Source organism: Carassius auratus, chromosome 24 (genome assembly GCF_003368295.1).
Source record: "Carassius auratus strain Wakin chromosome 24, ASM336829v1, whole genome shotgun sequence".
In the NCBI taxonomy this organism is placed as follows: Eukaryota; Metazoa; Chordata; class Actinopteri; order Cypriniformes; family Cyprinidae; genus Carassius; species Carassius auratus.
Window position 1 is genome coordinate 21,703,090 of NC_039266.1, and position 16,263 is coordinate 21,719,352.

The following is a 16,263-nucleotide window of genomic DNA, read 5'->3' on the forward strand; positions in this document are numbered from 1 at the left end:
CAGCCGAACCCTCATCTCCCGAGGACTCAAGCCCGCCTTGTGATGCGGCGATCGACATACGGTCCTCTTCGCGAGCCCCGAATGAGATGTCAGGAGACTGAGAGGGTCCAGAAAACTCATCGAGAAGAAGAGCTAGAAAGGGGTGTGGCAGAGGGGATTCTATACCTTTTAAGGTAATCGAGTCTCGATCTCAACGCCGAGATGGTCATGTCCCCGCAATGAGAACATGAGCCATCCACGAACGCAGTCTCAGCGTGCTAGAAGCACAGACACGTGACACAGCGATCGTGATAGTCACGAGGAGCGATGTATCGACCGCATCCATAAACACACGGGCGAAATGACATCTTTAAAGATGCAAATCTGCATCTCTTTTGTGAAAGAAATTTGCTCTTTCAGAGGTGTTGAAGTGCTCAGGGGAATGCAGGAGCTGTCGCAGGAAACCTAGACGAACCGCTGAATCGCGCCGTCACACTTTGATGGTACTTTGTGTACCATTGGCTCGTTTTGTACCACTCAAAGGTGATTAAGCTCTCGGGAGAGATCCCATTCGTAACGTCGAACGTGACCAACTGAAAGGGGACTGCTCTTCTCACTCATGTCTCACATGGAGACTAACAGCACATGAGCGACTCCTTCATTCTCCACATCCAGCTTCAGTCGCTCGCATCTGCATCTGCTCTGCTTTGTGTGCTTCATACAAGAACATACGTGTCTGCTTTATCATTCAGTTATGATTCTGTTACAATTCAGTCAATAAATAAAATACAACAGAAACTTTGAGTTAATTTGAGTCCTTATTGTTTTGAGTCATTCAATGGTTCATGGTTTTTGCTCAGATAAACTTCACTCAGTGGAGCGTGAAAACACCTGCAGATTCATGATGAAACAAGAACATGCTGTCAGATTATGAACCTCAAAGAAATAGTGTTAGATCATATTAATAAGATAAAAAGTATTAGATTTACATATTTAGCTAATGGGAAACCCAGTGAAAGCTTTGTTTCAATTAATATTCTTTAAATCTTCTCTGTAGAGTGAGTGATAGTGTTTGATCAGCTGCAGCATCAGTTCAGTCACTGTGACTCTGACTGACACAGGTTTTTGTACGACTCACAATCACTGTGTGAACACACCACCACTGTGATAACTCTGACAGTAATAATGTCCAGCATCTTCAGGCTGGACTCCACTGATGGTCAGAGTAAAATCACTGTTAGATCCACTGCCACTGAATCTAGATGGAGTTCCTGACTGGAGACTGTTTGCAGCATAAATCAGGAGTTTAGGAGCTTCTCCAGGTTTCTGAAAGTACCAGGCCATATAGAATGTTCCAGAATAACTGTGCACATTTGTGCTTGTTTTACAGTTGATCTTCACTGTTTCTCCTGGTTGAGCTGCTGTCGTTGAGGGACTCTGAGTGACGCTGATCTGTCCTCTACACTCTGAAACACACAACAAGAAGAAAATCAACTCAAAACTTTGACAATATACTTGAAGAAATGAATTGATATCAAACTTGTGCTCCACAAACCTTGAGCAAACGCTGTGAGAGTCCAGATGAAGATGATGATGAAGGTCATGTTGATGAAGATTGTTGTGTGTGTCAGTGATGAAGTGTTAAACTCACAGCACTATAAACACTCTCAGAGCACTGAAGCATCTGATCAATATGCAAACACACTCACATCATTTACCTGGAGATGGCAGATTCACCATTTTGATCATTTTTTTTGCTAATAATAGATACTTATAATGTTTTGTGTTATTTTGAGCAAAACTCAAAAACAATGAGTAGTTTTAATAAGACTTATACTCTTGAAAACAGTTATGATGGATTGTAATAGTTGAGAACAGCTGTGTTTAGCAGTAAATGTGAACTGAAGCTCTTGGGGTTTGAACATGGTCTCTGGAGACGGAGCTGCTCTATTCTGAGACCATCAGAATCACTAAAGCTGTCAATGCAAATCTGATTTCAGCTCAAACTCACAGTTTCACTGTTTGATCGGTTCAACGCTCTGAACTGAAACACTTTCACTTCTGCTCATAAAAAAATTAAAAAAATGCAGATTTGGCAACCTTGCATCCATCATGAGCTGCATCCAAAGGGATTTAAATACTCTGCATATTGATAGCGGCTTTCTGATGTGTGAAAATTATATTTAATATTAGAAAGCTTGCAGGAACAGGCAGTTAAGGCCAAAAATTCAGCAGGAGCCGGAGCGGCTTTATACAACAATGCACTCAATGAATGACGACTATAGAAACCAAAAGCTAAATCCCGGACATTTTTGCCCATTTAGAAATCCCTGCTGGGTGCATTTTTTTAGGTCCAAAAAAAGGACATGTCCGGAGAAATAAGAACACACTGTATGATCACTCTACTTAAAGTGATTTCAAGTGGTTCCTTAAAGTTGTAAGAATTAAATAAAGTAGGGTAGAGTGGAGGAAACGCTATAAAAAGCTATAGTAATTCTGTTCTGATCATCAAATCCTTTACTTTCTTATCAAATATATTCTAACTAGTTGGATTTGGAGTATATTTGGACTTTATATAAAAAATAATAATAATAATAAATAAAAATTAAATTAGCATCAGGTAGCTAGTTAGCCTGCCAGTTACCATCAGCTAACAACATTTTTCAAACAGGCTTTAATAATTTTGTAATTCACAATTACTGATTACAGAACGGTTAGTTCCGGTCCTTGATTCTGATTGGTTGAGCCAAGTTCAAAGCTGCTGTAAATTCCAATACAAACATAAACTTTTGTTTACATCTGTGTGTTGCTCGGTAACCACGTTATTGGAACCACAACTGTTTCTGAGGAACTACATTCATTGTTTGGTGGAAGAATACTGTTTTTATTTATATCATTACACTTTATTTGCTCTGTTTTATTCTGTGAAACATGACTAAGTATATGGAATAGTCGTATTAGAAAGCAATAAGCCCCATAAAGCTGTGGTTTACAGTTAATTTATAACAGCTAAGTGGGTTTCAGGCACGATAAATTCACTGTAAACCATGGCATCATGTGGCTTATTGCTTTATTATTAATATTATTATTTTTTTTTATTTTTTTTTAAGCAAAATGGCTTGTACTCTGATTTTGCAGTAAATGTATAAAGAAATTGCTTTGTCAGACTGGGGGCATTTTTAAGCAGCTGTGGTGCAAAATGTCCCCTTGGAACAAATTAAACTACTAACATGAAAACTCTGGAACCTTTTCATACTTGGTTTAAAATTTATGTCACTGTCACTAAAACTATGATAACTTTTCAAAGAAAAAAAAAAGCATAATTAGACCAGCATGACTTGTCTTTTGTTTTGCAAATAAGGCACTGTTTTAAAATGTATGAAATTGCATGCTCTGGTGGCATCTGCTGTTTGAAATGTAGTAAATGCAACAACAACAAAAATTATATTAGTGATGCCATATATTAAATGTCATGTGATACTGTTAAAGATAAAGTGCCTCTATAACTGACTCCCAGCCACTGTTTAAAATTAAATCAACTAAAAGAAGCAGTTAAAGAAGACATTAAATCTCTCAAGATCTCAGCAGTGGATGATTAAACAACTCCACAGACAGCACTACCAGCTTCAGATTGATCACTGATCACTCAATTTATCATGTAATCATTGCATTAACTCAGATATCTTGACTATACATCTGATTTCTATGCAACATATTATGAATGAGGCCCAGATCTTATCTTAAAGGATGCTGGATGCAAATTAGATGCACTAAAATTTGCTCCATGAAACCACATGTGACATGATGATATGATAAAAGTTTATCTTTGTATTACTATTAATAGATTACACGGAAACAACACCATAAAATGATAAGTACAAAAGTCAACTCTCAATAATACTACACCACATTTTTTTTGCACAAGTTTTAAACTAAGTATTGAGAAACATTTAGACACAACACTCAACGATGTTGACACTTAAACACAATATTCAGATAAACAGATCAGCTCTGAACTCACAGCAAAAATAAAAACAAATTAGAATTCATGAAAAAAATTGTACAGTTCAGCTGATGCCACAATGCATGCTGGGAGTTATGTGCCATGCTGGGACCCAGCGTGCATTGCAGCATGAAGGTTTTTATTGATAGTCACCATTCTTGAGATTCATATGCACATTGTTTATGTCTGTCTAAAGGATGCATTACTCTTATTGTGTGCTTGCTTTTAAACCTTCTCTTAGTAGCCGGTTGCTGAATTGAACTAACTAGCAGAGCTCTAATAATGCAAAATATAAATGTATTAAAAGTGCACAACACAAATAAGCATTGATGAGACTGAAGATGAGAGCATCATTCATGAGTATGTGACTATAAAGAGTTAACATAAATCACCAGATGTCTCAGTCATCTGATCACATTTCATCTTGACTTTTGCTGCTGCAAATTCATGTATAAACACACTGTTATAGCAGCCAAGAAACACAAAGAAAAAGTCAAGAGCCCAACTTAAAGGATTGATCAAATGAGAAAAAAAAATACAGCTAAATCTAAACTAATTTTCAATTCGGCGTACTGTTTAATAAAACATTATAAAACATTTTCAAATGTTTCCACTGAGTCCAGTTATTTGCAAATGCAAGTTCAGGGAAATTTTGAGTGTTCCTATGCAAAGTGGCTCTGTGAATAGGATATTGTTAGAGATCAGACTGTAGAGCTCAGGGTCAGATCAGGACCATCGGTGGACAGGAGACTATCGCGAGCAGAGTGAGTATTTACCTTCAGTTGATTTATCTGAAGAGTCCAGTTCGTCTGTTCATTAATGATGTTTTCATTCCTCCACAACCTCCTGACCTGAGACTGACAACCAGCGAATCAACGAAAACAGACGTGAGATGAATACACTGTGGCTGCCTCTTCTTCTGAGTAAGTTTGTAAACGGACAAAGGTTTATGTGCTTCATATGTTTGTGGAAACCATATTATACTACCATTCAAAATTTGGGGTGAGTAAGACTTTTTTTTTTACAAAAGAACAAAATGAATTAAGACTTATATTCAGCTAGGATGGATTCAACTGATCAATAAGTGCTGTTCTTTTAAACTAGCTTTTCATCAGAGAACCCTGAAAGAGATAGTATCAAGGTTTCCACAAAAAAAAAAAAAAAATATATATATATATATATATATATATATATATATATATATGTTGTGCAGCACAACTGTTTTCAACATTTATAATAATGAGAAATGTTTGAGGGATATAAAATACTAATAGGATGCCTTTTCATGTTTATTAAAATGTTTATAATGTTTCAAGTAAACATATTTATTTAAAGTCCTGAGTGGACAACGGTGTAACTGTTCCTCTTTTATTACACTCCCATATCATTTCCTGGCTCACCTGAGCAAAAAAAAATATGCGATATGAAATTAATTTGCATTTTATTTATTGTTTTTACAGTAAGATCCATAAATTATGAACCATTAACAGTCTGTAACCCAAAATGTGCTTTGATGCAACTTTATAATGCCAGTCTCTAAAATATCTCTAGATATTTTAACATAATTTAACCCTCTGGTGCTCCTCTGTCACTTTTAACCAAAATATTTATTTTTATAATAATAATTATAAATGTTTTGATTTTATAAATGTTTTGTTAATGGAAAGGTATTCCAGTTTGTGACACTTGCTATGTGAGCACACACACACACACACACACACACGATTCAAAAAGGATAAACAGTCCTTGATTTAAACATTGAGTTAAGCAAGAGTAACAATTCAAGTCAAAATTCATTCAAAATTCCAAATAGTTTATAATTTTTTTTTTCATATTCACAAAACATTCAAATCCAATGATCAAAACATTAAAACATAAACAGTAGATAAAGTCCATCAACACGTTAGCTTACTAGTTGTACAAGATCTTCTGCATCGCTTGTTTTTGGATCAGAGTTATTGTACAATATCTGTACTATTAACAGCGCCCCCTACTGTATAACAGTGTAACCTCAGAAAGCCAGTAAAACTTGTTTGGTCACTTTTAAAGCTAAGCTAGGCAGCTTCTTTGCCACCTAGTGAACTAAATAATTATAAAATGCCACATTTGCATGTTGAGATTCTCAGACTTAAACATTAAGAATACTTGTAATACTAATGGGAGAAATTAAGCTTTTTAAAGCTAAAAATCAAGTCTTCATTATGACCAATCATAATGCTGAATCCTCTGTGGGCCCCAAATCAGCCCTGGCCCAAATGCACATGTATACCCTGCATAGGCTATGAGTGTGACCCCTAAATGAGGATCACCAGAACGTTAAAGAGGTATTATTTTTGAGATGTATGCAAACATTACAACTTGTTATTCAAATGATCACATTTAGGCTCCGTCATATTGGCAGAGGAGCAGTATTTTCCTCAGTTACCCAATGCCACATGGGCCGAGGCCAGACACTACTGTCAGGCCTGTTTTATGGAACTGACGACCATCACCTGCAGTAACGTCCGTCTCATTGTGAAGAACCTCTCTTTGAGCTACTGGGTTGGACTCCGCAGGAGTTACAATGGCTCCATCCCATGGTCCGAATGGTCCAATGGGGAGCCTGTTACATATCAGAATTGGTACCCTGGTCATCCAGTTCCAAAAAAAGAAAAGGAAATGATTTCTATATGTCCCTCAACTACAGAAAGTCCACTGAGCACCATAATAACTACCACAACAGATACCCAAATGACCTCACTAGAAACCTCCACGGTAACTTCTGCTCCGGGAACTTCTGCTCCGGGAACTTCTGCTCCGGGAACTTCTGCTCCGGGAACTTCTGCTCCGGGAACTTCTGCTCCGGGAACTTCTACTCCGGGAACTTCTACTCCTGTAACTTCTACTCCTGTAACTTCTACTCCGGTAACTTCTGCTCCGGTAACTTCTACTCCTGTAACTTCTGCTCCGATAACCTCTGCTCCAGAAACCTCTGCTCCGGAAACATCTGCTCCAATAACCTCTCCAAAGATTTCCACAATGTTTCAAACTGAGGAAGATAACGAAACATGTCCTATTCTGATTGACATGCTTGAATGCTTAAATAAGACATGTGATGTACTTGAAAGTATCTTGACTGGGTGTGAAAGAACAACTACTGTCACCCCTAAGACCACAACATACAGCACCATCGCTGAGATCACAACATTTAGCACCACCTTTAATGCCACAACAACCAAGGGTGCAACGACCGCAGGCAGCACAACTGAAGGTGGCACAACCGCAGGCAGCACAACTGAAAGTGAAACAACTGAAGGTAGCACAACTGAAGACGGTACAACCGAAGGTAGCACAACCGAGAGAACCACCACAAGCAACTGCATCTTTAAACCCAAGCCAGATCCTGAACAGTACATCGACGATGCATGTGTGGTCCTGCTCAGATTTGGCATGTGGAAGGAAATAGACTGCAATGAAAGTCTACCCTACATCTGTTATGATGGTAAGGACTTTGTTTTAAAGCACATTGTTCGATTCATATTGTTGGAACTCTGACAAGCTTAAAAATAAAGTTTCTAAAAGGAGGTAGGGCTGCCTTTGACTAAAAATTTTTGTGGTCGACTAGTAGTCATTCATCTTAAGCGTTAGTCGACTAATTGCACGTTTATTAACAAGCCATTAAAATAATAATAATGAGACTTTAATTGCCTACACAGCCTTATAAGCGTTCAAGCACGTGGTTAAAGCTTGTTACAGCACACCGGCAGAAGTAATGATTGTGAAAGTGTGAGGGGGAAAACAGTAAGGAGGCTGCATTAACATTTTAATAATTTATGATATTGCAAATTCATTCCCTGACAGCAGGTGGCGCTTATGGAACAGCAGCATTCTAGAATTTTCTCTGTTACCACTTTAAACAAAGCAGCGCTGCCCTTATAAACACTACTTAAATATGTTTTAAACATCGTGATATGGCTATTGCATTAAGCCATAACAGAATATCAATGTGTATTTCTATATATTGGGCAGCCCTGATTAAGATACTATTCATTCATTCATGAGAGTGGAGTAACATACCTTAAAGGAACACTCCGACTTTTGGGGACTTTAGCTTATCCCACAGTATCACAGCTCACAGTATCCCCCAGAGTTAGATAAGTCCATACATACCTTTTTCATTTCTGTGCGTTCTGTAAGTGTTATTTGACGCACCCACCGTTAGCCTAGCTTAGCACAAAGACCGGATGTAAATGGATAATGGTAGCATAGTAATCCCAATAAGTGACAAAATAATGCAAACATTTTCCTATTTACATGTTGTGATCTGTATAGTCACAGCGTGCACAAATAACAAGGCTATATGAGACAGAGACCATTTTTAATTGTATAAAAACTGGGAACTATATTCTCACTAGGCGTAGGAGCACAGCTAACGTTACTTGGGTGGAGTGGCTACTTGGGCGGAGTGATTAGCGCAGCACCGAGACGCACCATGGTGAGGAACACAGAGTTCGCTCAGAGTTGGAGTAATAGAGTCAGCAATTACTAGATAGTAAATTTACAGTGTACAATCATGGGTGTTGGCTGTATTGTAAAGAGCTGCGACAATACACAGGGGAGACCAGGTAATACTATGATGTTTCATAGGATTCCAACCAAAAACGTTGACCTGATGAATCAATGGCTACTTTTTCTGGGTATAGTTCCAAACACACCTGTAAACACCATCACGAAGTATTTCGTTTGCTCGGAACATTTTACTGTAGACGACTATTTTGAAAAAATGCAAGTTGTCAAACGGAACATGAAACGTGTGCTAATAATAAAGACAGGACAAATTGGATCACCTGTTGCTGCGGTAAGTGTTCCGTTATGTTTTGAGATGACTAGCATTAGCCATACTGTAACAGTGCCATGCTAATGTAATATAACCTTAGTAGTGACCAGGGGCGGAGCGGGGGGGTGGCTAATTGGGCTTAAGCCCCGAATGTTTTGTCAAAAGCCCCGAATCTTTTAGGTTTTTAAAAATAATTTCAACTTTGTTTAATTTCCTCTCAGTCTTTCTGACTGGAGCGGCAAAAAATGAAACAAAAGCACATACTGTGCGTGGTGGCGGACGGTAATGCATCGCGCATCACTCAGCTTGTTTGCCAACTGCCAATAAAAACTAACGAAGAAGAATATAAATCTTCTTTGTCGTGGTCATCAGGGGCTGGCGGGCTATTGTTACTATAGTTACTACTATTGTTACTGGCGGGCTACTGTTTTTCACCGGCTAACTGGCTGAAGTTATGGACATAGCAAAGTTTTTTATACGGAACACTAACAATAAACCTCACCGGCCAGAGAGAGATTCAGAAGCAGCGTCAGACGAACCGCGGACAAGTGTTACAGGTTTGTGGATCCGTGACTGTATTGCTGGCTATCTATTATCTCAAACAGCATCCAAAATAGTGCATTTAGCTGACGTATGGGGGGAAAAAATCTCCCCGGGGGAGTTTGCCCCTGGACCCCCCTAGGTTTGGGCTAAGCCCCGAATGTTTACATTGTCTGCCTCCGCCCCTGGTAGTGACACTATTATGTGAATAGGGGCTCCGTGTATCCCCTTTATTGTTAATATTGTGTTGTCATGAACACACTGCTCGTGATCATTATAACAAAATCACTTACTTGGTGGACAGCTGACCATTAGGTTCACTCGGCATGGGGCGTTTCTTCCAGTTGATCTTGTCACAATGGGGGGAAAAAACGACAACTGCCGGGTTTATTAGGGCTCGTGTGCTCGTCTCGTGTGCTGCGCTAATCACTCCGCCCAAGTAATGTTAGCTGTGCTCCTACGCCTAGTGAGAATATAGTTCCCAGTATTTATACGATTAAAAATGGTCTCTGTCTCATATAGCCTTGTTATTTGTACATGCTGTGACTATACAGTTCTCAACATGTAAATAGGAAAATGTTTGCATTATTTTGTCACTTATTGGGATTACTATGCTAACATTATCCATTTACATCCAGTCTTTGTGCTAAGCTAGGCTAGCGGTGGGTGCATCAAACAACACTTAGAGAACGCACAGAAATGAAAAAGGTATGTATGGACTTATCTAACTCTGGGGATACTGTGAATAAGCTAAAGTCCTAAAAAGTTGGAGTGTTCCTTTAAGTGGTTCCTCTATGATTACAAGCCAATTAACCACCTTTAGTGCCATTTTGCAACTTTTTATTCATTTTTTACTAGTAGTTTTACTTTACTAGTCAATTAATTGTAACTGTTTACGAAAGGTTCTTTAGGGAACCCAGAATGTTTTTTTTTTTAAGACTTTAAGATTTTAAGACTTCTTTAAAGTAGAAAAGGGTTCTCTAGTTTATCAAAATGTTTTTAACACTAAAACAAAAATGGTTCCAACTGTTGACTGAAGGGATCTTTGGGAAACCCAAAATCAAACCTCCTGTTTTAAGCTTTCCTAGAGTGTAATCAACTTGTAAGTTTCTGTTGATGTACACTATGTATCTATCTGTCCATAGAGCGTTTTTTTGGCCAGATATATTATTCCGATGTGAGTACCAGTTCAGTCAACGTGAGCTGGTCTGAGGGACCCGGTGCTGAGAACATCAGTCACTACAGAGTGGAGATCACTGAAGTCAATAACTGGACATATGTTCAGACATATAACGAGACATATAACGATACATTTAACCAGACTGACCTGTTTCAAACCATATCGAATCTGACTGCAGGAACTCTGTACAGAGTTCAGGTGTTTCCTGTGAAATGTGGCAGGGATCTCAATCCACAGAATATCTCCTTCTACACCCGTGAGTAGACTCGGACTTGTTTTCATTATGCGCAACATGGTTTCAACACGAATTATGAGCAAAATGACCCATGCCGTCCCTTTTTTAGAGCCCTCTGATGTGCAAAATCTGACAATAGTCAGTATGACAAAAGTTAGCGCCAACCTCATGTGGAGGAAACCAGAAGGGAAGCGTGACTTCTACTCAGTACATGTCGAATGCAAGTCAAATGAATCTATTCTTCACCTAGACGAAAAGTGTCTAGGTGAAGTGTGCACTATCAATAATCTTGTTCCAGGTTATGAGTATGAGTTCACAGTTAAAGCTGTTGTGAATGCGACTTTTGGAGGAGTACCAAGCAGCGCTTCTGATTACACCAGTAAGTGCAGAAAGTTTCATGCTTGACTGTTTTCCTCCATCCAAACGGTATGTTTCCATCCAAAGCTAAAAATTTAACATCAAACATTTCCAAATAAAGCATCGCTATAAAGCTTTTATTTTATTTTATTTTTTTTGATCATGTTAATACTACTTTAATTTTTGTTATTTTGTTATGCTTTGCCACTTTTTTTATTTATTTTTTGCTATTTAGGTTTAATTTATTTATTGGGCGCTTTATTCACACAATTTTTATCACATAAACAGAGAAAAATATATTTTTTCAAATAAAGCACCTTTTTTACCATTTTACCATTTTTTTAGAAATTTAACTTATGCACAAAATTTTAATATGGCATAAAACTGTTCATAAAATATGTTCAAGACAATTCAAGCATTTATTATAGCTGTATTAGTATTTGGAATAAGCTTTTATTTTTATATTATACATTTTTATGTCATTTAGAATTAAATTTTTAGTTATTGTCATTCTATTAGGGTTTTTTATTGCTTTAATTTATTTTATTTCAGTTTCAGGTAGTTTTAGTTTTTATTTATTTCCAGTTAATAATTTTAGCATTTTAGCATATCTAAAACTTAAAGTAATATTTCTATTTTATTTTGTTTCAGTTTTTTTCTCCATTTAATAGCTTGAGTTTATTCCAGTCCAGTAATCCAGTCTTCTGTTGTGCATCGAGGGATTTATTCATTAAATGTGTTTTCATTGTAACTTATGCAAATCTTTTTTCAGAACCTTCGATTGTCAAAAACCTAAAACCAACAGTTAAAAAAGAGAGCACAGTCATAATCGCATCTTGGGAGCCGCCTGTTGGAGGACATTCAGGATACCACTACTGTCTTGAAGAAGTTGATAACAGCCACGAGTGTAAAGACTGCAGCAGTATGACAAGCAGCAGCTTTACAACAAATGACAAATTTACAAACGCCGACATCACCACAAGCAGTAGCAGTACGACCAACCTCATCATGACCACAAGGAGCAGCAGTACGACAAACAACAAAATTACAGTCTGTAAGAATACAACAGACAACAACATCTCAGAGATTGTTAACTCAAGTGGCAGCAAGTTTTGTCTGTGTGTGCAAGCACTTACAAAGAATGACACCATAGCAGGAGAAATGGCTGTAATCTCTGCATACACATGTGAGTGCTGTTCTCAGTTATTACATTACTTTCCTAAATAAAGGCATTTGTCATGCATATAAATTCTAACTGACCACTTTCATTACCAAGCTGTAAGCTTAGCACATTATAAAAAGTTGAATATAAGTTGACAGTAAAACAATTTATGGAAGATTGTTTTAGCCACAAAATAAAAAATAAAAAAGGTAAAAACAAGTTCACATTTAAGATTTTTTCCCCACATTTGCAAGCTTATGTCTGAGAATACTGACATTTGTTACTCTCAACTGCGTGCATATATCTCACAATTTATAACTCACTTTATAACTCATAGTTGTAGTTGTGCGTTTATATCAGAAATCTGACCATTTTAACATTGTTAGTTTATATCTCACAATTCAGACTTTTGCCTCACACTTCTGAGAAAAAAAGTCTGAATTGTGAAAAAACTTTCATTGCAAAAAAAAAAGTATGAATTGAGATCGAAAGAAAAAAGTCATTTTTTTATATATAATTTTTATTCTGTAGCATCTGAAGGAGTTTTTATGTGTGTTCTCCAACTGACTGCTTAGATTTTGATCAAGTCTGCGTTCAAGTTCATGTTCAAGTTGAGATGTTGTAGCATTTCCAAAATGATGACAAACTGCAAACTCTCTTCTCTTCTCTTCTCTTCTCTTCTCTTCTCTTCTCTTCTCTTCTCTTCTCTTCTCTTCTCTTCTCTTCTCTTCTCTTCTCTTCTCTTCTCTTCTCTTCTCTTCTCTTCTCTTCATCCAGACCCCAAAACCCCTGTGAACCTTACTTTGAATCCTGACTCCCAAAGAATGGAAGCCAGCTGGACCTTAGAACAAGGGAAGTATGAAATTTTTGAAGTGAATATTAATACAACTGCATACAAGTATACCAAGGAATATAATACTACAGACTTTCATTACACTTTCACTGAGCTGAAGGCAGGAGTGTATTACACCGTTTCAGTTGTCACTCGTAATGGTGGCCTGACAAGTGTAGCTGCTATAATGGAAGGTCACACCAGTGAGTAATTATTATTTTGCATTCACTTTTTTTCCAAATAATGTGTCCACTGGCTTAAATCTCTGTCTTCATCACCTTTTCAAGTTCAGCTGTATAACATCTTGTTAATGAATTCACAGAGCCTGCTAAACCTACGTCTTTAAATGCCATCGCTCACAAAACTTCCGTAGACTTAAGCTGGAAAGCTCCAGATTTGTCAACGGGTGCCAAGATTAATTATATGGTGAAATGTCACAATTCTTTCTGGAAGGAATTAAATGAAACAATTACAACAGAGACAAAGCTCACTTTTCATAAATTAAGTCCAGGAACAAACTATACCTTTACTGTCCTTGTTGTGGTGGGAGATTCGAAGAGTGATGCAGAAACTGATTATGCAATGACAGGTGAAGACACTACATTTTGTTTCTTTATGAAGCAAATCTTTAGCTTTGTTATTTGCAACTATTGCATTTCATGATAATGCTGTTCTAAAATGATAATAAAATGAGTATTTTGAGTATTTTTGCACACAGATTTCTAAAATTGTCTTTATTTTCAGAGCCTCAGAAAAGGACACTGGTCCTCACAATGTTGTGTTCCTCTGAAAAGCCTCTTTACTGTGACGAACCAGAAACTAGGGACGAACTTTTTACAAAGGTGAAGAAATGTTCAATGACTACATGAAGTTTGTTGCAATTTTGGCAGAATGGATGCACATGAGAAATAAAGATGATTAAAATATACAATGCTAAATGTGGAAACAGTTACTGTATATGTAGATTAAAATTATTATGGAAACAATTACATTTGTACTGGCATACTGATTACAAAAACTTGATTTTAATTTGAGCAATATTTAAAAATAAATAAATAAAATATTTCTGTGAACAGCTGGAAAAGTTATTTGAAAAAAAATGTTTTTGTCTTCCAGCTGACAAGTGACTTTACTGAAAAATTTAAAGACATGGTCTACTGGAATCTTAGTTGGAAAACAATAAGGTTTGTAAAATCAGCTAGATCTCCCACCAGTTACATTTGTTAATATTTCTTACAGATTATAATTTATATTTACCTCTGACTCTCTTTTCACAGAAACAATTGATGTGGCCTATACTACAACTAACAGGAAACATACTTTATCACATACTTAAGTGTGAATTTCTGCAAAAATGGCATTTAAAAAAAAATATATATATATAATAATTTTTATAGGACTGTGAATTTAGACTCGTTTTTGGACCTGATTTGCCTTTGTTTATTTTTCTTGTTACAAATTGCATATTAACATATTTACTTTAAATAGAGTGGAGCTTTACCTTCAAAACTGTAACTTAAATACTTTCTTTAAAAAAGATATTTGCTATAGTTTCAAGTGAATTCCAATTTAAATTTTAATAATGGATTACTGCAGATTTCTTTGGTGTGTTTGGGATTGGTTTCATTATAAATAAATATATTACACATGGGTTTGTGTTTTTTCACTACTTTATGCAAGTCCTCAGAATAATTACTAAATTTGTCACGTCTACAACCACAAGTCATCATAAGACGTACTTCTCTCTTGTTTTCCAGTACAAATATATATAAATTCTTAGAAGCATATACAGCAGAACAAAAACAGCTCCACTTTGAAGTATTCCAGCTGATGTATCATGTTGTCATGTACTGTAGCAAATTCATATTTGCTATAAGTTTAAACTGATTTTGACCTTTTATGGGCATTTTTTACCTTTATAAAGCAGTTTTTTTTTTTTTTTTTTTTTTTTTTTTTTTTTTTTTACATTTAATTTGTCAATAAGACATTTGGATTATTGCCAAGCAAATAGAGTCAGCATACACAAAATTAATTTTTGCATGCAAAGGAAACATAGAATTTCCATCTGAATGGCATATGGATGCTTCTACACTGTTTAATGTGGCTCAGAGTACTTTAACCTGCAGTTACAATTTTTTTAAATAATGTTTTGACATTTTAAACTAAACTTAAGTGTTGACAATTGATGTTTGAAATTGATTTTAAAAAATAAACATTTTATTTTTTTAGATAGAAAAAGCTTGCTTATGTCAAGCCTTCCAAACATACAGGTACCATTATTTTCCCATATTTGTTCTAATGGTACTTGAACTTTATAATTTAACATGTTAAATGAGGTCTGCCAAGTCTGAGGTGTAGTTCTTGGGTTGTCTGCCATTTCTCTGAGCGTAACACGGTCTGGTCTTGGGGTGAATTTCCTGGGATGTCCACTCTTGGGAGGATTGGTGTCTGTTTTGAGTGTCTTCCACTTGTGAATAAACTTCCTCACAGTAGAATGATGGAATTCCTGATGTCTTACCTCCTTGGCATTGTGTTAACCAGCAAACTGCCAAAATTTTATACAACTTGTTGGCGTTTTTTCAGTGTATGCTTCAGACATAGGTCACAATGAGGTGTTCCCCATAGAGACTCCTAGAGGACGTAGTGTCTCGTTCCCTACTCTGGGAACCGTGGTTACATTTGTAACCTGAGACCTTATTTTAGAGCTTAACACTTTTTGTATCAAAATACATTTTTGGTTTTTAAGAAATTAGTTATTAAGTTATTCGCTTTTTTTTTGTGATTAAAGCATTATTTAAAGATTACAAAAAATATAATTGAGATCTTTCAAGTACAAATAACATAAGAAACTTCAAATCATGTTTTTTGAACATTATGAGAAAGTTCCATAATTACTTTAAGAATGTTTTTCCTAACATTTATATAACATTTATTATATAACATTATTGTAAAAGTTGTGAGAGTGTTCCCTGTTAACTTTGGCTAACGTTCTGGCAAGCTTTACTTAAATACTCAGTATTTAGTCAACGGACAATTGTTGACTAAATACAAAAGTCTGAGGTGTAGTTCACAACTTTTACAATAATGTTATAGAGTAGAAATTCACTAAAATATTAGAAAACATCTGCATGGTCCTTGTAACCGGATAATTATTGCTTT

General features: G+C 36.4%; 1 protein-coding gene, 1 long non-coding RNA gene and 1 gene segment (V, D, J or C); 2 read left to right on the forward strand and 1 right to left on the reverse strand.

The window, feature by feature from the left end:
* Positions 1 to 1,119: 1,119 nt before the first annotated feature.
* Positions 1,120 to 1,594, reverse strand: LOC113042715 (immunoglobulin kappa variable 1-27-like). The segment is given in 2 exon segments: positions 1,120 to 1,445; positions 1,535 to 1,594. Coding segments are annotated over 2 exon segments (375 nt in total).
* Positions 1,595 to 4,677: 3,083 nt separating this feature from the next.
* LOC113042646 (uncharacterized) lies at positions 4,678 to 6,491 on the forward strand. Its single transcript, XR_003275604.1, has 3 exons — positions 4,678 to 4,746; positions 4,839 to 4,905; positions 6,366 to 6,491. It is a non-coding gene; the product is annotated as an uncharacterized LOC113042646 (long non-coding RNA).
* Positions 6,492 to 10,652: 4,161 nt separating this feature from the next.
* On the forward strand, positions 10,653 to 14,667 carry LOC113042645 (receptor-type tyrosine-protein phosphatase H-like). Its single transcript, XM_026201622.1, has 8 exons — positions 10,653 to 10,774; positions 10,863 to 11,132; positions 11,883 to 12,296; positions 13,050 to 13,307; positions 13,427 to 13,693; positions 13,849 to 13,946; positions 14,221 to 14,288; positions 14,382 to 14,667. Exons 2-8 carry the CDS (start codon positions 10,898 to 10,900, stop codon positions 14,389 to 14,391), a joined length of 1,350 nt encoding a protein of 449 aa, XP_026057407.1. The 5' UTR covers positions 10,653 to 10,774; positions 10,863 to 10,897; the 3' UTR covers positions 14,392 to 14,667.
* Positions 14,668 to 16,263: the final 1,596 nt, after the last annotated feature.